We start from the raw sequence: 24,855 nt of genomic DNA on the forward strand, positions 1-24,855 counted from the left end.
TGTAATCTGTTGGCCAATCAATAGCGTATAGCCTGCAAGCCTAAGTCCTCTACACTATTTTCTTCCCCAGTTAAAGATTTTTTTTGTCATCGATTGGCTTGGCAAATAGAAACAGTTACTAATGTTTCAAAGACAGTTTTGGCATTCTAACAGATTCCAGAACGTAGGTCGTTGTTGTGTCAGCAAAGTAAGAATCTTTATCCATCAGAAAACCATGTATGACTACCTGCGGATAAATAGATCTGTTCGCCAGACAATGGCAAATGCAACTTTTTGCCCCAGCAGGCAGCAATCCGATTTTCAGCAATCTCTGGGCAAGCTCTATATACAGTGGCTGTAAAGTATAAACACACATGGATTAAATGGAATTTCAAATTACTGTATAGGAGAGTCCTTAGGTTACTTAATGGACCATTATAACAAAATTGTTGAAGTCTTGGTTCCCCTTTTGCCCATTCATGTAATAGCAACAGGCCAAAATAGTCATAATACTGTGTCAGAAAAATCTTCAGAAATTCTTCTCTTCAATATGTGACAGGTTCTCATCACCTAGTAACACTGGAGGTTGAAGGCGTTGATTTCACCACCTAACAGTTGCTCCGATGCACGGGCCTGGGCACATACTATCTCTCTGCCAGATTCAATCATGCAAGTGTACGGGCAACTTTAGACTGCAAGGGGGGGGGGGGGGGGGAGGGCAGACTGAGCTCTCTGAGAAGATTGCAACCTATTTCAATGAAAGTCTGACCTTCTGCCTTCTTAATTTGACATCATCTACTCACTGAGCTTCTACAGATATGAAAGCTTACTCTGGCACTGAGTGCCTACACAGATCTAGGAAAACGTGTGTCTGGAGTGAAGCTTTCTTCATGCAGCTACTGTAAGCATTAGTAGCTTTTAGGCAGTAAAAAGCTTTACTGCCTCTTTTTATTAAAAAAAAGCCTGAGATGAGCTCTTGGCCACAAAGGGCCCAATTTACTAAAGGTTGTCCGACACTAGAGAACACTGAAGAGCTTTAGTGATCCGGCAGGCTGAGATTTGTTACAAAAAGTTCTCAGGTACATTCAGGTGACTACTATCGCACAACCGCTATATCATTAACCTTTTCCTAACCATCACTATGCTTTGCTGCCATCCAGATGAGGGTTGACTTTTGCCTAGTGGCAGAGTTTTTGAAAATTCAGGAAAGATTTATTAGATCATTTAGTTAGTTTTAACTATTTAATCTGTGCAGTGTTCCCCAGCTATAAAGAGCCTCATTAGATAACGTCCAAAGGGTGGATGCACGGAGCAGCGCTAAAACTGGCATGGGCAGGCAGCGCACAGCAATTTGACTGATGGCAGAGGGAGCATTGCGCATTACCCAGGGCCACTATAGGGCCCTGGGGCAAAATTAACCTGGGGGCCCCCTGCCCCCGCATGTTCATCCCCTAGGGCCCCTGAACCAGCCTCAGCATCCCCCAGATCTCGCCCTTCAAATTTACTGTGTTCCAATCCGCAGGGCCCTTACACTGTTTTTGACAGAATAGCAACTCACCTATCCGGGATCGCTGCTCCATCCATGCTCCCTGTTTTCATCCCATCTAGCTGCCTCTTCTCCATGACTCTGTGCTTGTTATTGCATAATGACTGGTCATGGAGAAGAGGTAGCCAGCTAGGATGAAGATGGGAAGTTGCTACTCTGACAATTCGGTGCAGGGATCCCAGGGAGCACAAGACAAGGGGAGCTCGGGGCGGGGGGGGGGGGGGGTCTGTTGAGCTCAGGGGCCCTGGGGCAATTGCCCCCTTTGCCTCTATAATAGCGCGGCCCTGGCCCTATAGCAATCTAATCGTTTGATTTTCAGAATGCCTTAATAATCAGATTCATTTATTGATCAGATTGATAAAATGTTTGTTACTAAAGTATGCAAATAATGTAAAACAACTGAAACTTACACAATTGAAAAGGATGGAAATCTTATCTCAAAATCACCTTGGAGTTATTTTAAAGTGAAACTGAAGCAAAACTAAATATAATATAAAGAATTGGTTGTGTAGTACGTATAATTAATAGAACATTAGTAGCAAAAAAATATTATTTTATTTTCAGTTATATAGTTGTTTTTTTTAACTGCATCGTTCTCTAATATTTGCAGTTCACACACTACTCAGCATTCTAAATGATTTTACAGAGCAGGCTAATGACTTTTTGAACTTTCCTCTGCAGAAAAAACAAAATACAGTGACTGACACTTGAGATAATAAGCTTCAGAAGACAGAGCTCTCTGCGACTTTGAAAGTCAAAGAGCTCAGTCAAGCTCTTTTGCATAGATAACAACTGAAGTTTCTTAACTCTTCCTTTACTGGAAACAAAATTAGACTCAAATCTTTGCTGCTAATGTTTTATTTGTTAGCTGTACTACAAATACAAATCAGTATTTCATAAGTTTATTTTCACTTCAGATTCCCTTTAAAATGGTTTGCAAATTATTCTCAACAAGAACTTGAAATGACCGTTTGTGAGTCATCAAATGATCATTTTGGGATCTTGGTGATCAGAGTTTCGGGTTTTTCCTGTTTTCGCATGGAAAATAATAGCATGTAGATCCTTGAACAAAATCTTGCACTCCCTGCGTGTGATAAAAATCAAGATCCTTTATTGAACATCATAAGATACAGCAAGTGGTGCTTTATCTATATAATACTCTCTATTGGTATGTAGCCCCACCCCACCCCCCAGCGATGCTTAGCCTAGGCTGTTTAGCTATGCAGAATTCTCCTACTGTAGACCTTCTAGGAGACCAGGCAAAAAACAATTATTCCACAGAGCTGCACCTGGCAGAACTAAGGATGTCACCACCAGTGATACATTTCATAATGTAAATCAGGGACAGGAAAGATTTTACAATTCACAGACACTGACTAAATAATCTATAAATGAATACTGTAAAAAAATGTATTCATTATGTTCTTTTTATTACAGTCCATCTTCAAAACAGCAAAATTGCTATACGATTTCCATGCTTTTAATGGTAATTTTCAGTTTCATACCCATCATTTTTGTTCTCTCGCCGACACTATTGTGTTTGTTGTCCATCTCATCCATATGCACTCTTGATAACATAAATAAATAAGACATATAATTATTTTATTTCTGGAAGTACCTTTAATTTCATATTTGGTTTGGGTCTGCTTTAGGTAATGTAACTCTCACTTGGCTGATGCAGGATGTTATAAAGGGAGTAGCAGTTAAAGAGGAACTGTAACCAAGGATTGAACTTTATCTTAATCAGTAGCTGATACCCCCTTTCCCATGAGAAATCTTCACCTTTTCTGAAATAGATTATCAGGGGGATCTGTATGACTGATATTGTGGTGAACCCCTTCCTACAGTGTGATGTCATGACCATGGTTCTGACAGTTTGCTGTTGCATTGTGGGAAATAACGGCTTTTTCCAACTGCCAAGCAACCAGTATCTCCCTCTGTGCATAGAACTCTCAGTAAATGAACATTCCGTACAGATCACCTGGCAGGACTAAATATGTCACCACCAGTGATTCATTTCAGAATGTAAATCTGGGAGAGGAAAAATGTTACAATGGACAAACACTGACTAAATAATCTATAAGTGAATATTGTAAACAAACAAGTATATTCATTTATATTGTAAACTGGCAAGGGCAGGGCTCTCTCCCACTTTTATGTCTTGGAAATCATTATACATTTTATTTATCATGTTACTTTTATCACTGTCATGACCAATTCTGTATTTTGTATTCTGTATTTTGTATCATCTTTGTATTTTGTCACTAATTATGTATCTTGTATATTGGTGTACACCATTGTCTGTATTATTATGTACCCCATGTTTGCTTCTCACTTTGTTTCTCACACCACCGAATATGTTGGCACTTTATAAATCAATAATAATAATGATAATTATGTTATTTTCACTACAGTTCCTCTTTAAGTGAAGTTTACAAACACTGGCAGTAGCGTCTCCCTGTCCTCTCCCCCCCTCCCGCACTTCAGTTTATCCCATACACAAGAAGAGACAGAAGGCTGAACATTAAACACACCCACTGCCTCCGCTACCGCTGACAGACTTGGTCCTGTCCTGAGCTTGGGAGAAGATACGCAAACCACACATATAAGTGCACTGTGTAACCATTGTCTCTCTCCTGTCCCTCACCCCCCTCCTCTCCTCTCCTCATCTCAGCCTTTTAAATTGTTTTCTGTACAGTAAAATGGTGCAGTCTCTTCAAGACAGTATAATTCACCTAGGCTTGGATGTGCTGAGGCGAGCACCATGGCTGGCTGTACAGCTAATCCTAGTGCTCCACCTGCCTTTCATTCTGTTTACCAGGAAATCAAGATGTGTAAACTGCAGGAAGCACTATTTGACCCTCATCCGACAGTGTCTCATTACAATAATTGCTAATCTCTGAATAAGACAGCCATGTTCTGAGTGAGGGAGAGAGAGAGGCAGCCAGATAGAAGGGGGAAGAAGAAGCAGACAAGCAGCTTGCGCTAACTAGATGTGCTTGTTGTTAAAACAAGCAGGTCATTGTCCATGGCTTCTGCTCACATGCCTTTAATATAACGTTCTGGTAGACATCTGCTGACCTCAGGGGTCAGGAAGAGCAGAGCATAATAGTATGAGCTCTTTCATCCTTCCTTCCTAACTGAAGACGTATCTTGGGCTGGCTTTGGAGTACCGTATGAGAGAGCAAGAGCATTATGGCTACTTCCTGAATAATCCACTGTCCACAGTAAGCACTACAAGTTCAATCTTTCTTTTTCCAGACAACTGGCAAGGGGGGGAGGGAATCTCTTTTCTTCTTTTGTATCTGAGAGAGTGTATGGCGGTTGAGGAGCCTCGTAGAGCAGTTTAAATGGGCAGTTTTGTTTTCCTTTGCCACGTCAGTAAAGTTTTTTTTGTTGTATGTTTTTTTTCCTTTTCTTATTAGGCATGGAAATCTATCTTGTGTTACGTGTGATGTATATTTAGTGCTGTGACGGATCGTCATGCTTTTGCTGCTACGTCGTATCTGATATGTTGATGATTGTTATCTGAGAAGGGATCACATCTTCATGCTGTTGATTGCATCCGATGTCAGGCGCTGGCCACACAAGTTACAGGCAGATAAGGGGGAGGATCGATTGGATGGACGTTCCTGGCAGGTGTGAAGCCCCATAAGATCCACTTGGGAAATTTGGAATCGGTTTTAGAATAGCAGATGAATGATGGGAGATAGTAATCGTGAAATGAAAGTCAATGTAACAGTATGATTTAGGTCCTTCTCATGAATGTCTGTCAGTGGTTGCATGTCTGTGGGCATACCGTATACCGACTGACAATCTTTTACCTTATATCCAATGTACCTACTAATTTCATATGGATCATTTATCATCTGAAATCACAGCAGTTTAATGTATGTTCTGTATATCCGTAACACGTCGACTTGACATTGAGACTCTAATGTGTACCGAATGTGCTGTAAAATGTAGATTTTTCTACCGGTAAATAATCTGTTGGGCTATTAGGAATTTATTTTTTGTCTATTGCTAGTTTAAAGGACAACTGAAGTGAGAAGAATATGGAGGCTGCCATATTTATTTCCATTTAAACAATACCAGTTGCCTAGCAGCCTCGCTGATCTATTTGGCTGCAGTAGTGTCTGAATCACTCCAAAAACAAGCATGCAGCAAATGTACTCAGATCTGGAAATAATGTCAGAAACACCTGATCTGCTGCATGCTTGTTCAGGGGCTGTGGCTAAAAGTATTAGAGGCAGCGGATCAGCAGGACAGCCAAGCAACTGTTATTGCTTAAAAAGGAAATAAATATGGCAGCCTCCAGATCCCTCTTACTTTAGTTGTCCTTTAAGATACGTGTTGAAATGGGGCGACAGACTGTTGATCAGGCCAATCACTCATCTCTTTGATTCCTGTAGGCGCCACTGGCCAGGTGCTATCAGAAAGTGAAATAAGTACTTGGACAGGACAGTATTATTATTATGTACTGTATTTCTTCATTACTGACATCTGAAAAAAATGGAAAATCTTGTGTGATTGCTATAGTTCCCCTACTGATTAATCCAAATCTAGAAATGTCTGTGTAATGTCTGTATGTACTTCTGCCCTTTTTGTCAGGAAACATAAATGCCTGGCACATCAGTGCGCTCATGTTTGGTAGAGCAGCGATGGATCGAAGATGTCAGAGCATTTAGATTATGCTTACCTATCCAATCAGCAATTGCTACCTCTGGAGAGCTTGAGAAATGTTTCATGCAATATAGTACATTGCAATGTCCATTAATATTGTCCATTTCTATGTATCCGTTACTATTGCAGTCGGTTGCATTGTATCATAGTGTGGAAGGGTTCATAAAGGTTTTGTGCCGCTAGTAAAACTTTTATCCATTTTGTTTTTACACTGCATATGTCTTATAATCTGCATGTGAGAATATTGGGCCATAAATGATGATGGTGATGCTGCCAGCAATATCTCTGTCCACTAAGGGATTATAGAATCTTTGTACCAAATAAAATATCAGTGAGTCTCTGTAGCATATCATTACATCTTACTATCCTAAATATTAGTGAATCAAATATCTGTGTAGTACCAAATACCAATGAATCATCTTACCACACCAAATGTCAGTGCATTTTCACAGCATACCAAATATCAGTGAGTCTCTATACGGTACAGAAATTCCCACTAGTGAATCTCTATACAGTACAGATATTCCCACTAGTGAATCTCTGTAGCACACCAAATATTAGTGCCTGTTTGTAATGTACCAAATATCAGTGAATCTCTGTAGCATATTAATTGTCTGTAAATCTCTGTAGAGACCCAAATATCAGGGAACCTCTGTAGTGAACCAAATTCCACTGAATCCCACAAATATCAGTGAACCTGTTAGCATCATAATGTTCTTTGGATCTCTTTAGGTCACCAAATATAAGGGAATCTCTGTAGCATCATCATTGTTTGTGGCTCTCTGTAGAGCAGCAAATATCAGTGAATCTCTGTAGCATCATGATTGTCTGTGAATCTCTGTAAGCATCAAATATATATGAATCTTTGTAGTATTATGACTGTCTGTGAATCTCTGTAGAGCAGCAAATATCAGAAATTCTCTGTAACATCATGCGTGTCTGTAAAGAGCAAAAAATATCAGTTAATCTCTGTAACATAGGTGTCTGTGATTCTCTTTAGAGCAGCAAATATCAGCAAATATCAGAGAATCTCTGTAACATAAGTGTCTGTGAATCTCTGTAGAGCAGCTACCGTCAGATGATCTCTGCAGCATCATAGTTGTCATCTCTGTATAGCACCAAATATCAGTGAATCTCTATAACATCATAATTGTCTGTGAATCTCTAGAGCAGCAAATATCAGTGAATCTCTGTAGCATCATGATTGTCTGTGAATCTCTGTAGAGCAGCAAATATCAGTGACTCTTTGAAGTGTACCCAATAGAAAATCTCTGCAGTGACCAGCGCATTTCTGTAACATCATATCTTTGAGAGCAGAAAATATCAGTGAATCTATGTAGTGTACCAAATAGCGAATCTCTGTGGTGAACTATATATCAGTGAATCTTTGTAGCATCACACTATAATTGTCTGTGAATCTCTGTAGAGCAGCAAATATCAGTGAATCGTTGTAATGTACCAATAGCGACTCTCTGTAGTGAACTAAATATCAGTGAAACTGTGTAACATCATATCTGTGAATCTCTGTAGAGCAGCAAATATCAGTGAATCTCTGAGGTGTACGAAATAGTGAATCTCTGTAGAACAGCAAATATCAGTGAATCTCTGTAGTGCACCAATAGTGAATCTCTGTAGTGAACTAAATATCAGTGAATCTCTGTAACATCATATCTGTGAATCTCTGTAGAGCACTAAATATCAGTGAATCTCTGTAACATCATGATTGTCTGTTAATCTCTGTAGAGCAGCAAATATCAGTGAATCATTGTAGTGTACTAAATAGCGAATCAGTGAATCTCTGTAACATCATATCTGTGAATCTCTGTCGAGCAGCAAATATCACTGAATCTCTGTAGTGTACCAATGGCAAATCTCTGTAGAGCACTAAATATCAGTTAATCTCTTTAGTGTACCAGTGGTGAATCTCTGTAGTGATGTGATTCTAAAGAATCTGAAGTCCTAAGTCTCAGTGATTCTCTTCCTTTAAGCTGAAAAAAGCCATATGTCCATAGAGATGGGCCAAGAAAAATCTCAACTGATCCAGAATAAGACAGAAAAATCCTGGATAAAATGTGGTGCTCTTTGCTTCAACGTGGAAAAATGACTCTATAGGAATTGGATAAATGCTCAAATCAGTGATATTTTATTATGAGAAATGTAAGTAGCCCGTTATATTAGGTTACTTTAAGAAAATATTCAATCATTTTTTCTCCAAGAGACTCTTCCACACATTCACAGCCTTTACCAAAAAGAACCTCTTTTTCTTCCATTCTCAAGCAAATCTTCTCACATCTTCTGTGATGACCTTAAATTACAGTTGCTTTCAGTGAAACATGGATGCTGCCATTGCTAACCTGTTATAGGATGCTAGTTCACTGCATTTTTTGAAAATGTATGTTCCTGGGCTTAAATATGGACATTTAACCAAATACTTTTGAAATCACTAACCTGGAAAAATCTTACTGATTAACTGCAACTTCCATCTTTCTCTAGAGACAGGTGTACTTTAAAGTTGAAACAGACTAAAATAAACCACTGGTTTTTATAAGGAAAAAAGTAATCCCATATACCTATCACAATATGAATATCACCATACAACACCTTCATTTTCTACATCCAGCCTTGCTCTGGAGGAAGGTGTAACTATAGCTGTGCTATATCACTGGATGAGGTGTAGAACTCCATTAATTCCAGCAGAGCCGGGAAGGGTGGTGCCTTGGCTGCTTTAGCTAGTACTAATAGGGAGAAAGAAACCGGGTCCCATATTACAACAAACATACTAGCATGACTAAAACTGTGAAAGTATAACAAAGATACTGTACAATGAGAATGAGGGCTTAGAGGGGTTCTGTGGATAGTTTTTAAAACCAAAAACTGAACTTACCTGGGGCTTCTACTGCCCCCCTGCAGCTGTCCTGTTTTGTGCCGTCCTCTACGATCCTCCGTTCCCCGTCGCCAGTCACTGTCCTAACTAGCGTCCTAGCTCCCGCTCGCATCTCCGGGAGCTTACTGTGCAGACGCAGCACGAGAAAACTTCGTACTGCGCCTGCGCAGTAAGCTCCTGAAGACGCGAGCGGGAGCTAGGATGCGTGCGACCATGCAGGCGCAGTTGCATTCATCTACTTAGACGAGTAATTGGCCCGTGACCAGCAGCGGGGAACGGAGGATCGTAGAGGACAGCGCGAGACAGGACAGCTGCAGGGAGCCGATAGAAGCCCCAGGTAAGTGTCAGTTTTTGGTTTTAAACTGTTCTTAGACTTAGGCTCTTTACATTGACCTGAGGAAGCGGGGCAGTACCCATGAAACGTGTTGTCTTATGTGCATCAATATTTATGAAATCCACCTCATGTGGTTTGTTCCCTAAAGGAGGTATAATGTATCTACTACTATTTTATACTCGTATTTTAGACCATATATGCATTAGGGCGCCTCCCACAGTGTTTTCTCTCAGTAGAATGAGAATGTCCATTTAAATCCCAGTTCCAGGAAAACAGAGTTTTGTAGTTGGATAAAGGAAAAAAACCACCTGGATTGTTATTACTGTCCTGTCTTCCCACCAGTGAGAAATTCCTTCCTGTGTCACCTTGTTACTTCCTGTGATAGCAACAAAATGAAACATTTTTTGTTGCATGTTAGCTACAGTCTTCCAGTTTGTACTTGTTTTTATCACCGTCCCCTGTGCTACTTTGTACTGAGGTCTTTTATTCCCTGGGATTTAGCAACTGTCATTTAAGTCACAGAACTCCATGGAAAAACAGGAGAGAGGGAGAATGTGGGCCCTCCAGACCTCTCCCATGAATAGGGCAAGCCGCATAACAAAGGTACCCAGTGTGGGGAAGGCAGCTGGGGTGCTCAGGGAGTAAAGATGCTAAATGTATGTATACTGGTAGAGATGAAGGAATGCTCTCGGCACTGCAAGTCATTAGGCTTTATTTCAATGGGGAGGTTACAATCAAAAGTGCAGCATTAAAGTAAACCTGTCACTGTGTAACAAGTTCTATTTTACTTACCTTGTGCTTCTTCCAGACCCCTTTCCCCCTTAAGATTTTAAAGGAAATCTTAAGTAAAAAAATTGAACATTTTTAACTTACCCGGGGCTTTTTGCAGTCCCCTGCAGTCATTCTGTGCCCTGTGTCATCCTTCCACGACCATCCAACCAGCTGTGGTTGCATCTCCGCACGAAGCGGCGTTCTGCGCATGCTCAGTACGGGAAAATGACTACTACGCATGCGTAGAACGCTTCAGAAAAACAGGAGCGTGATCGGTTGTCGCGTATGCGCAGTGGCCTGTGACTGGCCACTGCCGGCCAGCTTTAAGGGAGTCACCACTGCTGGCTAGAGAGTCGTGGAAGGATGGCGCAGGCACAGGATGGGCTGCAAGAAGCCCCAGGTAAGTTACACTGCTCTTTCTTTCTTTCTTTCTTTCTTTTTTTATTTGTTTATACTTAAGTAAACCTTTCAGCCTCTATTTTTTGCTGTTCAGGATCATGTGCCCCTTCTGTTTCCTGTATAGCAGGAAGTGGACACAAATCAGAGCTTTATATCTCTATCACCTGCTGAAAGGGATCACATGTTTTTCCATGAGTCCTGCTATTCATGAGTAACTTTATTCTTTATTGGGAGGGCAAAATCAGCAGTGACTAATAATTGCATTATTGATTAGGGGGTGATTGAGTATATTTACTGTGTAAGTTTCCTGTCCTTTGGACATAGTTCATGGACTCTCCTCACTGCGTGTCTTCAGCGTCTCATCTGACTTTTTCTTTTGCATTGTTTGGAGAAATCCTGTGTGGTAACATGACACACAGATCTGTCCCAACCCGCTGCTTGTGAATAAGTGTACTCAGTGTTTTGTTCTCATGTTCCTTCTGTTAGTCACAGCCCAGCACACTTTTATGGAGACTAGTAGTGACAGTGACACACGCTAACCAAGGCACAAAGAACTAGAACAACAACAAAATATAATACAGCCATCCCTTCCCCCCCCCCCCCCCCCCCCTTCTACCTCTGTAACATTTTCTGTAGCATTCAGGATATTACATGTTGCCCATTAGGCATGTCTGTCTGGTGTTGTCAGGGCTCTCGCATTGCTTCTGTGTCGCCATCTGTTTATGAATTTAACCTGAACAAGACTTCAGGTTATTCTGTTCAGCTGTAGAAGGAAACTCTAGCTGAAACATATTCTTTTAAAGGACCTCTGTCGCGAAAATCTAAAAATGTAAAATACATGTAAACATATACAAATAAGTAATACGTTTCTTCCAGAGTAAAATGAGCAATACATTACTTTTCTCCTATGTTGCTGTCACTTCCAGTAAGTAGTAGAAATCTGACATTACTGACAGATTTTGGACTAGCCTATCTTCTCATGGGGGGTTCTCAGGGTTTTCTTTATTTTTAAAAGCACTTAGTGAATGGCAGTTGCTCCATCCAACTGCCAAAAAAGTGTGCAGCGAGCAGGGAGGCTGGCCAGCATCTTTGTATAAATCTTTTTCAGGGGAATGTCTTTATAAAGAATAAAAGCCTTGCTAAGAATCCCCCATGAAGAGATGAACTAACCCAAAACCTGTCGGTAATGTCAGATTCCTACTACCTACTGTAAGTGACAGCAACATAGGAGGAAAGCCATTTTCGCCTATTTTACTCTGGAAGAAATGTACTTCTTATTTGTATGTGTTTTAAATTTTAAGATTTTTGCGACAGTTCCCGTTTAAAGTTTTGGTTGATATGGGTAAGAATTAGAATCAGCTCTGACATGAGCTTTTGATGACAGTAGTTATTTTAATGTGCGGATATTATGTATTTGTCTGACACCCTTTTCACTGTATATGTGTGTACCCCTGATGAAGCCCAAATGGGCGAAACATGCTGCGTCTGTGTGTAGGGGTGTTTTCTACGTCTTAGGACACCTGTCTATGTCTTAGCACACCTGTGTTGATACCCCATTTCCCCGTGTAACAGTACTGTGTATCCACACTGCTTAGGCACCACTACCATAGTTATAGTGCCGATCTGCTCATCACAATAGCTTTCTAGGCTAAAGCTCACCCAGGGCGAGGGTGTAAAAATTGCGCCCCCCCCGACTTGCAAATCCATACTACAGACCAAGTATAGGTAGTCAGGTATGGGTGCCCCAGTATTGGTAGCCAGGCATAGGTGTCACCAGTATAGATAATAACATAATAATAATAGCAAACATTTCTCCTGTCAGACTCAAGAGCTGCAGCCACTGGGACACGCTCAAGAGGCCACCCTGCAGTGTTAGGGCTCTTTTCCACTATGAAATGCGATTGCAATCGCGATTCGATTTCCACCATGCGATTACGATTGCAATTGAGCTACTATACTCATAGTAAAGCTCAATCGCATCCAAAACATGGCAGGACGACGATTGCGTTTTGACCAAAATCGCATCGCAATCGGATCGCACTAATGGAAATTGCTGCTGCAGTTTCCATTAGTTTAATGTACCTTGCGATTTGCGATCAGAATCAAATCGCAAGTCACAGGGTAGTGGAAAAAGGCCCTTAGGGAGTCTTTCCTTACTGAATAGGTACTGACCCTACCCAGGAATCAAACCCTGGTCTCCCATGTTAAAGGCAGTGCCCTTAACCAGTATACTATCCAGCCACTAGTGTAAGTTAGCTAAGTATAGGTGCCACAAGTATAGGTTAGCTAGGTATAGGTACCACCAGTATAGGTTAACTAGGTATAGGTGCCGCCAATATAGGTTAGCTAAGGTATAGGTGCCGCCAGTATAGGTTAGCTAGGTATAGGTGCCGCCAGTATAGGTTAGCTAGGTATAGGTACCACCAGTATAGGTTAACTAGGTATAGGTGCCACCAATATAGGTTAGCTAGGTATAGGTGCCGCCAGTATAGGCTAGCTAGGTATAGGTGCCGCCAGTATAGGTTAGCTAGGTATAAGTGCCGCCAGTATAGGTTAGCTAGGTATAGGTGCCGCCAGTATAGGTTAGCTAGGTATAGGTGCCGCCAGTATAGGTTAGCTAGGTATAGGTGCCGCCAGTATAGGTTAGCTAGGTATAGGTGCCGCCGGTATAGGTTAGCTAGGTATAGGTGCCGCCGGTATAGGTTAGCTAGGTATAGGTGCCGCCGTTATAGGTTAGCTAGGTATAGGTGCCGCCAGTATAGGTTAGCTAGGTATAGGTGGATAGCTGGGAAGTCAGGGCACAGAGAGTGCCAAGTCTAAACGTATCCATTACTGGTACAATTCCAGAGCGAATCAATCGTTCCTGATCACCTTGGTAATCGATTGGAAGCAATCGGTCATGCCTATTAACTCACAAATTCCTGCTAACTAATTAGATCAGATTAATGGGATTGATTCCAAAAAAAGATCAATACCACTGATCTAATTGATTTGGTTAGTGGGAATTCAGCAGTTAACAGACACGAACAATCCATTACCGAAGCAATCAGAAACAATTAAATCGGCTGCAGGATAGTACTGTAAATGTTCACCTTTACAATGCTAAACATAGGAAAGGTGAAGATGACACTATAACGTTTTAGAATAATACGAGACACACACACAGACAGACAGACAGACAGACACACACTATTGCATAAACCTACACAAACACACAATACAGCACTACACTCAGCAATATATATATATATATAAACAATACAGTAAGACACACATTCCTCCAGACTTCTCCCCCCTCAGCACACTTACTCAGACAGGATAATGGAGGCTTTTTGGCTGTTGCTGTGTGTATGCTGGAAGGCAGGCTGCACACAGGTCTCTCTTCCAGCTGAAGGGAACACATGCTGGCTGCTGAAGATTCAGAAAGCCCGGGGGAGGAGGGGAGGCGAGTCACATGACTGTGTGATGGAGGCTGTCAGAGCAAGACAGCCTCCCACAAAGTGTCCTCAGTGCAAAGAGGCTGTGGTCTCCTTGCCATAATAGACAATGCATACAAAATGGGGCTACAAAAACATGGCTGCCGCTGCTGATAGTGGCAGACTATGCAGATTGCTCTCTAGTGACAGGAGTTACACTGTGCACTGCAGTCCTGTCAAGTCTGCCTGGGGACAGAGGCTAGAAGGACCTGGGGGTGCAGCTCCTGTAGGGCTGGTATCAGAAATAGCACTATCGTTGGTAAGTGCTAGCCAGCTGCCCGTATTGCGCTGATTGTCTGTCGCCCTAGGCCACGCCCACAATAAACCTAGGCCACGCCCATATCGGAACTTTTTTTCTTTTTTTTTATATCCAGCCCTGACTGCGCCCACGTCCCTCACAGCGCTCAGTGCAGTTGCACGCCTGGCACGCCCCTAGAAACGGGCATGTTCACAGTTTTATTTGTTGCTGGTCCAATCACTTTTCCACAGACTAAATAAAAGTTGATTTTTAGCATGTTATGGGGGCTGTCCTTTTGGAGTTAGTTTTTAAGAATAACCTTTGCAGGTTTTGTCTGTTCCTGTTGCGTAGATTTATCCTAACTTCCTGCACCAGCGACACAAAAGAAAGAAAGATGGACACACGACAGCCCCCACTGGCCTTTGTCATTTGAATAGCCACCTCTGATTGTTTATAACCATAAGATTTCATGTCCTAATGTCAGCTGTGGTATTGGTAGGAAGAATTGAGGGTAATATGCATTTATTTTTTTGAAGAGAAAAAGGAAAAGGAGAAATCGAGAGGCCCCAATAGTGTATTATTGTTGGTTAGGTTGACGTGAGAAATGAATGATAAAATTATACTCACAAGTATGGGTTGCCGGGTCAGGCAACCACTTGTATCACAGACGGGGAGATTAGGCCTGTCCCCGCTCAGGCTAAAAAGTCGCTCTCTGTGTAGAAGAAGAAAGGGTGTCCACACCCATCCACCAGGTGGATATCGCGTAATCAGAAAAACAGAGGCGCCAATAGAGTAAAATATGATTCCAATTAAAACCAATTAAAATGAGGGTGGCAATGGTGGTCTTGCCTACCCTATAAAAACAAAGGACCACTTTGTGTGGTTGACAATATACATTTAATAAATTTTTAGTACTCCAAATAACAATCAGTTTGCAACGCGTTTCACGGGACACAAGCCCGCTTCCTCAGGCAAAACACATACAGGCAGGAGCAGTAGTCCGTACTGGCGTGGCGCCACGCCAGTACGGACTACTGCTTGGTTGCTCCTGCCTGTATGTGTTTTGCCTGAGGAAGCGGGCTTGTGTCCCGTGAAACGCGTTGCAAACTGATTGTTATTTGGAGTACTAAAAATTTATTAAATGTATATTGTCAACCACACAAAGTGGTCCTTTGTTTTTATAGGGTAGGCAAGACCACCATTGCCACCCTCATTTTAATTGGTTTTAATTGGAATCATATTTTACTCTATTGGCGCCTCTGTTTTTCTGATTTATTTTTTTGTTAGGGACAGAACCATATAACTGCAAAACAGAATACCCAGATAGCTCATGGTGACTCAGAACCACTAGGAAGGTTGATTGTTAACAAGCTGACACATCATTGCATTCCAGTGGATCTGGAGGTGTGGTTAGCTTACCGAGACAACAATGGATGATTTGCATATTCAGCAGTGATGCACTGGAAGACATCTCAGAGCTCGCTCCAACCTGAATTACTGCAAATATTATCTGTTTTTTCAGAAGGCAAACTTTTGTTTACTGTAGCATTTTGTTAAGAGGTTATTTTGGTCCCCCTTCCACACTTCTAGGCATTCTGGTTCACCATGAGCTTGCTGGGTACTCTGTAACTAAAGGGGCCCATACACCTAACGATTTTCCCGCCGATATACAGCAGATTCGAGTAAAGGCAGCCATACGATCCCTCTCTGATCAGATTCTGTTGGTCGAATCTGATGGCAAATCGACCAGTGTATGGCCACCTTAAAGAGAATCTGTATTGTTAAAATCGCACAAAAGTAAACATACCAGTGCGTTAGGGGACATCTCCTATTACCCTCTGTCACAATTTCGCCGCTCCTCGCCGCATTAAAAGTGGTTAAAAACAGTTTTTAAAAGTTTGTTTATAAACAAACAAAATGGCCACCAAAACAGGAAGTAGATTGATGTACAGTATGTCTACACATAGAAAATACAATCATACACAAGCAGGCTGTATACACCCTTCCTTTTGAATATCAAGAGATCATTTGTGTGTTTCTTTCCCCCTGCAGCTATCTTCCACTGAAGTGTCAGGCTGTTTCTTCCTGCAGAGTGCAGACAGCTCTGCCTGTATGTAATTCCTCAGTATGTGAAAGCCCAGCCAGCTCAGAGGAGGATTTATCCAGCTTGTATAAGATAAGCGAGAAGAGAGAAGCTGCCCTAATCTAAATAATACACAGGCAGTGTGCAGAGAGGGGGCTGGAGGGGGGAGATGCATCACAGAACCACAACACTGAAGAACTTGGCAGCCTTCCAGACACAGGCTGACAAGTCTGACAAGAGAGAGATAAGTTGATTTATTACAGAGATGGTGATAGTAAAACGTGCTGCAGTAAGCCAGAACACATTAGAATAGCTTTTGGAACTTGTAGGATGATAAAAAACAGGATGCAATTTTTGTTACGGAGTCTCTTTAAGAAAGCAAATTACACTCAACAATTCAGGACATTCACACTTGTCTGCTAACTAAAGGAATACTAAAAATATGTGAGGATATCATCCTTGGGGAACTGGCGTTACATACCCCTGATCTTCAATCACCTTATTTGTTTTACTTTTTTTAGTAAACATTTGTACAAAGGAAAAAGAAAGGTACAAAACGCAAAGAGTTCAGAAATCTGCAATTTTTGTACTGCAATTCATTCGCATTTACAATACTGAGTCCCCACTGCATAAAGTCGCAAATAGGGTGTCGTCATCACAGACTGCCAGCAAGTGCAAGAGGTCAATGATGGGTAAAGCAAGCATCAAAACGGACAAAATATACCATATTTTTGGGATATAGAAGATGCTCTGGACTATAAGACACACCTAGGTTTAGAGGGCAAAACCATGGGAAAAAAAACAACCAAACCTGGTGCGTTCCTGGTCCAAGAGCGTCTCATAGAAGTTCCCCCCACCCCCAATTATTGTGTACCTCATGTGTCCGCCTGTGCCCCCATGTGTCCCCTTCTGCCCCCAATCTCTCCTCCATTCCCCCTGTGTCGTCCTCCACTCTCCCTGAATAAATGAACAGAGTAACCAAGCAGCTGAGGGTGACCCAAACTACTAGGAATGTATAGGGGGATAAAAGGAACCAAAAAGCCCTCCTACTAAAAAAGCAAAGCTTGGTGTAATTGCCTTCTTAAAACAGAAGGACATTTGCAATAATTCAGTTATAAGTGAACATTTGTAGTTACCCACAATGCACTACCACTAAATATGCAAATTATCCCTTTTCGCCCTTGTAAGTCAAGCAAGCATCCAGAACCGCTGGTGTATAGCAAGCTTATAGCTTTTAGTTTTACACAGCCATATCAAACCCACATGTAGACAGCCTGTTTCGGACTTTTGGTCCTCATCAGTACATGGCAGGGATTGATAAGGCTGTATGAAATAGGGCTTGGACGAGTACAACAGAGTAACCAAGCAGCTCAGGGTGACCCAAACCACTCGGAATGTATAGGTGGATAAAAGGGACCAAAAAGACCTCCTACTAAAAAAGCAAAGCTTGGTGTAATTGCCTTCTTAAAACAGAAGGAAATTTGCAATAATTCAGTTATAAGTGAACATTTGTAGTTACCCACAATGCACTACCACTAAATATGCAAATTATCCCATTTCGCCCTAGTATGAATAAATGAAAGCAGTGGAAGCACAGCTCACCTAATCCATCTGAGCCCGCTGTGATCAGGAACCTCTCCCTCACTGCTCCCCTAGTGATGGCTTCTGCTGATCATCAGCAGTCCCTGATACGAGAGGTCTCTGATCGCTGCGGGCTCTGATGGATTAGGTCAGATGTGCTGCCACTGCTTTCATTTATTCAGGGGAAGTGGAGGAGAACATGGGGGAGCAGAGGAGACCAGGGGACAATGCAGGGAGTTCCGGCGGGTCGGTGATTCGTATCGGTGGGCGTTTGTAAGTTTTTCTTCCCATTTTTCAGAGAGAAAAAGTGCGTCTTATATGCCAAAAAATGCGGTATGTGAAAACCGCTGTCAATTTCTGTGGATGCAAGTATGGTCGCAACCTCACAGTTACCAGATCCGTTGCAGTGCTGGTCCTTAGCACTGTTGTCCCTCTCCCGTTAGTGTGCCTCTGGCTGCCGTATTAGCAGGCTCTTGTATTAGCAGGTGTACTGACCTCTGGTGAATATGATCACCTCGCCCCAGCACTTCTGACAACAGCAGTACTGTGAGGTTGTATTAAAGCTACTACTGCTGCCTTCCTAGGGCTGCTGTGAGAAGAATGAATGGGATGCAGAGGACATATTATATGAATAGTACAGCCGCAGCCAGTTACTGCAGTAGCCAAAGGCTTATGGGGATTAGATGATAAAAGAACAGTAATGGTAAGTAGAAATGATCAATTGTCTGAAGATAATACCTGCTGTTTGTTTAGCAAATTAATTGGGAAGCTTGTGATGGATTTATTAGATCATTGAGAATTTGGGGGAACAGCTCAGGTATCAGGTGGGCATAAAGTCTTCTCTCCACACTTTTTATGCTTCTAGGGTTACAATTCTAAAGTTACCATGATCTATAAATATAGCAAGTCATAGATAGGTTACTTCAGTCCACAGATGATAGATCACCAACCTACAGATGTCCTGCCATCTGCAGACTAGTGGGAAACATGTTTTCAATCAGATTTTAAAGGACACCTGAACTGATAGGGAGATAGAGACTGCCATATGTATTTCCTTTTACACAATGAACATTGCCCGGCTGTCCTGCTGATCCTCTGCCTCTAATACTTTATCCCCTGAACCAATTATTATTATTTTTTATATAGCGCCAACATCTTCCATAGTGCTGTACAAAGTACAAAAACAAATATTGGGGAACATATATACATGAGAAGTTCTAGACACTGTACGATCATAACATTCATCAATACAAGTACAAATGCATTCAAAGTTAATATGTGGTTTGAAATATCTCTAAAACGGGGACAGTTCATATAGCATACTGTATTACAGCAAAATAAGAAACAATAGGGGGAGGTCCATGTCCTTGCAAGCTTACAATCTAGAGGGTAGTGGGTGGAAACAATTGGGAAGGAAACACAGGGGTTAGTGGATGAGGCAGTGTATCTCCAATGCTACCTATAGCCACTTATATCAGATGTTTATGACTTTAGTCTGACTAGATTAGCTAAATGCTTGTTTCTGGTGTGTGAGCCAGACACTACTGCAGCCAAAGAGATCAGCAGGACTGCCAGGCAACATTTATTATTTAAAAGGATATATATATATATATATATATATACAGTATATGGCAGCCTTCATATCCCTCTTTGTTCAGGTGCCAAATTTCAGCCACCAGATTTTACCTGAAGATGCTGCAGTACACGTGAATGAAGAGGGTTTTTTTTAATTTTCTGCTAAGCAGTGTGTTTTCATAGCCAAGTGACACAGCAGCTCAAAGTAATCACTCCCATCTCATTAACAGCTGACAGTGATGCAAGGCAGCTGTTCCAGTGGAGCACATGGAGAGGGTCAGAGCATTGACAAGTGTAATTTTAGAATGACAGCAATGTATAATTTAGCTTTGGAATTTTCATTCAACATAGCCCTTTAGTGATGTCCAGGATCCTCCCCTTCCCTTCCTTTCCCTTTCCTCCCCTTCTTTCCCCTTCCCTCCCCCCTCTCCCTTCCTCTCCACTTCTACCATTCTTTTTCTCTTTAATAAATCAATCATCACACATGTTATTGATTGTATTTTTTTTCTTGTCTCCTCTAATTTATTTGCTCTGAGTGATGTATTTTTTTCCTGCAGAATTGTTTTAATCTTATTTTTTATTGCCAGCTATGAAACTGATATTTCACAGAGCGTTTGTTTCCGAACGTTTTTGGACTGAAAATAGCTCTATAATTATTTTCATAGGAGAAAGAATAAAAAACCGCTTCTCTTGATTTCATTTCTCTAACCTTCACCTAAATGTTTTCCTCTAATTAGTGGTTTCAGTGAATTTTAATGGTTCATAGCTGCCAATTTATTTTATCTCACGTTTCTATGTTGCGTACACTTATAATTACTCCATATTTAATCTCCCCACTTTGCTGTTCAGCTTTTAATTTAATAAAGCAACCTCAGGATTTTTTCTTGCGTGGGGCCTGCAGTGTTTTGGAGCTGCGCCGTGTCTCCTGGGGTCACGTCGGTGACCCCGTTCTGCTCTTTGTCATTTATTACATTCTGCAGCGTTTGCTGTGTCGGGTGTTGTGGACTTCATACATCATGTAGGGGAGATGATATTCAATAACCAGAAACGTGAGATAGAGTGTCGAGTTACAGCGGTTAGTATGCCATGCAGCCATAAGGCTCTATACCATATTCCAAGGATCAGTATCACAACTGGAAGACCAATCTACTACGCTGGCTGCTTATGACAGCTGCCTTCCTGACTTTGTTTTACAATTTCATTTTTTTTATAGATTTAAGAGGAACTTTAGCAAAAAGGGGAAAAATAAATCGAAAGCAAATTGAGAAGTTAAAAAATAGAAAAGAGATCAAGAAATGACAGATATTCGCCATGTCATTTGTTCATATTGTTTGATGCACAATGAGCCTGCATGTCATCATCTTTACTACTGGCAGACATGGAAAAAAACAGCACTAACTGCCATAATCTATAACCACACCTACCAACAATGCGATAGGCTAAAAGGTTGTTCTTTTTATAAATATGCATATGCACAGAGGGAGATGCTGGTTGCTTGGCAGTTGGAAACTTTTATTTCCAACAATGCAACAAGGTTCACTGATAACAAAATGTCGAGACCTAGGTGCTGACATTACACTGTGGGGGGGGGGGTTTCACCACAATATCAACCATACAGACACTCCTGATGATCTTTTCGAAAAAAGGTAAAGGTTTCTTGTGAAATCAGCTACTGATTGGGATAAAGTTAGATCCTTGGTTACAGTTCCGCTTTAAGTGATTGGCTCAATACAAAATCTAGATAGAGGATGAAGCACAAAAAAAAAAATCTTTAGTCTTGATGCATTAAGAGAAAAAGTGAATTGAATAAGGCCCCAGAGCTCTAAATTACACTTTCTCTGGAGTTGGACTGTAGTGTATCTCCCACTGATAATTGCATAGAACAAATCAATTCAGCGGTTTAAGATTTGTCTGTATCGGAGCTGGATACTAGGGATATTCATTAAGATGCAAATCATTTCGAGTTGATGCAAAATTATCAAATTGGATGGTCGATCGGCCGCCAAGTCACCTGATGTATGGCCACTTTAAAGAGACACTGAAGCGAAAAAAATATATGATATATCGAATTGGTTGTGTACTATGAATAATAACTAGAAGATTATCAGCAAAGAAAATATTCACATATTTTTATTTTCAGGTATATAGTGTGTTTTCTAACATTGCATCATTCTCTAATATGTGCAGATTACACAACACTCAGCATTCAAAATGATTCTTTCAGAGCAGTCTGTGAACTTATGACCTCTCCTCTGGCAGAGAAAAAGAAAATTGTTCACTAACAGTTCAGATAATAAAAGTCAGAAAACAGCCCTCTCCACGACTTTGAAAGTCGTAGAGCTTAAAGAGAATCTGTATTGTTAAAATCGCACAAAAGTAAACATATCAGTGCGTTAGGGGACATCTCCTATTACCCTCTGTCACAATTTCGCCGCTCCTCGCCGCATTAAAAGTGGTTAAAAACAGTTTTAAAAAGTTTGTTTATAAACAAACAAAATGGCCACCAAAACAGGAAGTAGGTTGATGTACAGTATGTCCACACATAGAAAATACATCCATACACAATCAGGCTGTATACACCCTTCCTTTTGAATCTCAAGAGATCATTTGTGTGTTTCTTTCCCCCTGCAGCTATCTTCCACTGAAGTGTCAGGCTGTTTCTTCCTGCAGAGTGCAGACAGCTCTGCCTGTATGTAATTCCTCAGTATGTGAAAGCCCAGCCAGCTCAGAGGAGGATTTATCCAGCTTGTAAAAGATAAGAGAGAATAGAGAAGCTGCCCTAATCTAAATAGTGCAGAGAGGGGCCTGGAGGGGGGAGATGCATCACAGAACCACAACACTGAAGAACTTGACAGCCTTCCAGACACAGGCTGACAAGTCTGACAAGAGAGAGATAAGTTGATTTATTACAGAGATGGTGATAGTAGAACGTGCTGCAGTAAGCCAGAACACATTAGAATAGCTTTTGGAACTTGTAGGATGATAAAAAACAGGATGCAACTTTTGTTACGGAGTCTCTTTAATTGATTTTTTGCATAGAGATAACAACTGGAGTTTCTTAACTCTTCCTGTACTGGAAACAATTAGACTGATGTATCTGATCTTAATGTTTTATTTCTTAGCTGTACTACACATACAAATTATAATATCATAATTTTTTTTTCGCTTCAGTGTCTCTTTAAGGCCTCTTGCACACTACATGCAATTCTGATTCCGATTTGCGATTTTGTTGGAATTTTACATGCGATTCTGATTTGCGATTTTTAATCGGTACTGCATGCTGCGGGTTTTTTCTGCGCTTTTCTTATTATTTTGTAAGCATCTAGGGAAAATCGGAATGCAAATCGGAAACACTAATCGGAATTGCAAATCGTACTTGCAGTGTGCAGGGGGCCTAATACTTATCAAGCATCAGATTGTTTTAAACTGGTACATTGGCTGGGAGCTCTACACTGCCTAAGGCCGCATGCTTGGTCCAGGTAAGGGAAATATAGGTAATGCACTTACTGCAGCCAACAAACATAGCTAATTGACTCATTATGCAGATGGTTATTGTTTAATTTTCCTGACAGAAGCTGTGCATTGTCTTTTAACATGTAGGAGAGCTTGAGAAGTTTTTCAGGAGGAGCTGCCAAGTCCTGAGGAGTTCTAAGTTCTGCATGATAAGCAAACACACACTCTACACTCATGCTAAGAATTCTAGAACGACCCAATGCAGTAAAAGAGACTCTTTACTCGTAGCCAAACCCAACAGAGAGATGATACATCTTTTAGAAGACAAAAAGTGTCCAGTCCTCAGTGTAGATAAATAGGGGGCACCAGAGCAGTATTTAGTCCCTTAGGTTCACAAAGATGGTGGGTGGGTGAAAATGTCTTGGCCTCCAGTAGACAGATCCGTTGTGGCATTTCGGTTGTAGTTTTGGCTCAGTTGTATTTGGAAGCCTCATTCAGATAACCAGAATGTCCACAGCCAGAGGCAGCTCCATTGCCAAAATACCTCCATGACAGATCCATCTGCTTCAGTTTCCACTGAATATCTATGTGTTTCTCTAGCATGTGACCACCAGACACTTGCACTTAAAGGACACCTGAACTAAGAGACATATCAAGGCTGACATATTATATCCTTTTAAACAATGCACATTGCCTGGCTGTTCCCCTGATCATCTGCCTCTAATACATTTAGCCATAGACCCTGAACAAGCATGCAGATCAGGTGTTTTGCCTGAAGACTGACTCGATTAACCACATGCTTGTTTCAGGTGTGTGATTCAGACACTACTGCAGCCAAAAAGATCAGCAGGGCTGCCAGGCAACTAGTATGGTATACAAGGAAATGAATATGGCAGCCTCTATATCCCTCTCGGTTTAGATGTACTTTAAAGTGTAGATGAGATGTTTCAATCACAAGGTTTCATACTTATCTGGGGGTTCCTCCTGCTCCCTGTTGTCCATAGGCTCCCTCAGTGTCCGCCCAATTCTATCCGTTCCACTGCAGGCAGACCAGATAGAGTCCCTGACTGAGCCAGCCTGCGCAGTTACAAGCCTTAACTGACGGCACAGGCACAGAAGGCTCTCGGTTACAGGCACACGGCCAGGACCGCGCATGCTCAGTAGTCCCCGACTACCGGGGCTGATAGTTGGAGAACGGAGGGGACCAGATTACACAGATGGAGAACGCGGCCATGGCCAGTTCTCTCATGAAGCAAGGTAAAACATTTGCATCAGGTGCAGAAATTACAGGGGCAGCATGTTTGTACTGTGTTTATACAAACAGCATGCAGTCAGAGTAGGAGGAGAAGCGAGAGAAGAGCGAGGTGAAGAGGTCATCATTGGGGAAAAGCAGCTTGTTGTGCTGTGTGAGGAGTCTGACAGAGAGGGAAGAGGGAAAAGGCAGGAGTGTTACATTTGACTAGCACAGCGGAAGGGAGGAGGTGGCACTGCTATCCTGACCAAGGAGGAATGGAGGACAGCCGGCTGGCTGAGGGTGAGAAGTTTGTTCACCGCAGACTTGCAGCCAGCCAGCCAGCCAGACAGTGTATTATTGTGTTGAGCTGCACAGTGTTATGTCTCTTATTGTTCCGTATGCTCTCTTGCTGACTGAGAACATTAAATGAAGCAGTAAATTGTCGGGCGCTGTGCAATCGGGGGTCATCCAAATCCAATTCGAGGGGCGCATCCTCAAAAGTTTGCTTCAGGCAGCAAAAAGTCTAGAACCAGCCCCGTATGGGGCCTGGAGGAAGCCCCAGGTAAGTATTAATTCCTTGAGGTTGAAACATCTCAGGTTTCCTTTAAAAAGTGCAGGA

At 41.7% G+C, this 24,855-nt stretch overlaps 2 protein-coding genes across 24 annotated transcripts in view; both read left to right on the forward strand.

Moving 5' to 3' along the window:
* Positions 1-19,993, forward strand: part of LOC137525027 (uncharacterized) — a 301,925-nt gene extending 281,932 nt beyond the window's left edge. For all 3 annotated transcript variants that reach the window (XM_068245704.1, XM_068245703.1, XM_068245705.1), the window contains one exon: positions 19,780-19,993. In XM_068245704.1, coding sequence (XP_068101805.1) covers positions 19,780-19,908 — 129 coding nt within the window. In that variant the 3' untranslated portion in view covers positions 19,909-19,993. The remainder of the gene's footprint in view (positions 1-19,779) is intronic.
* The window catches only part of BAZ2B (bromodomain adjacent to zinc finger domain 2B), a 240,185-nt gene continuing 219,761 nt past the window's right edge, over positions 4,432-24,855 (forward strand). For 20 of the 21 annotated variants that reach the window (XM_068245677.1, XM_068245680.1, XM_068245684.1 and 17 more), the window contains exon 1: positions 4,433-4,752. The gene's annotated coding sequence lies outside the window, so the exon portion shown is untranslated. Of the gene's footprint in view, positions 4,753-24,855 lie in introns of all 21 variants that reach the window. The other variant, XM_068245688.1, reaches the window with a different exon arrangement.

This window comes from Hyperolius riggenbachi, chromosome 7, assembly GCF_040937935.1.
Source record: "Hyperolius riggenbachi isolate aHypRig1 chromosome 7, aHypRig1.pri, whole genome shotgun sequence".
Taxonomy (NCBI): Eukaryota; Metazoa; Chordata; class Amphibia; order Anura; family Hyperoliidae; genus Hyperolius; species Hyperolius riggenbachi.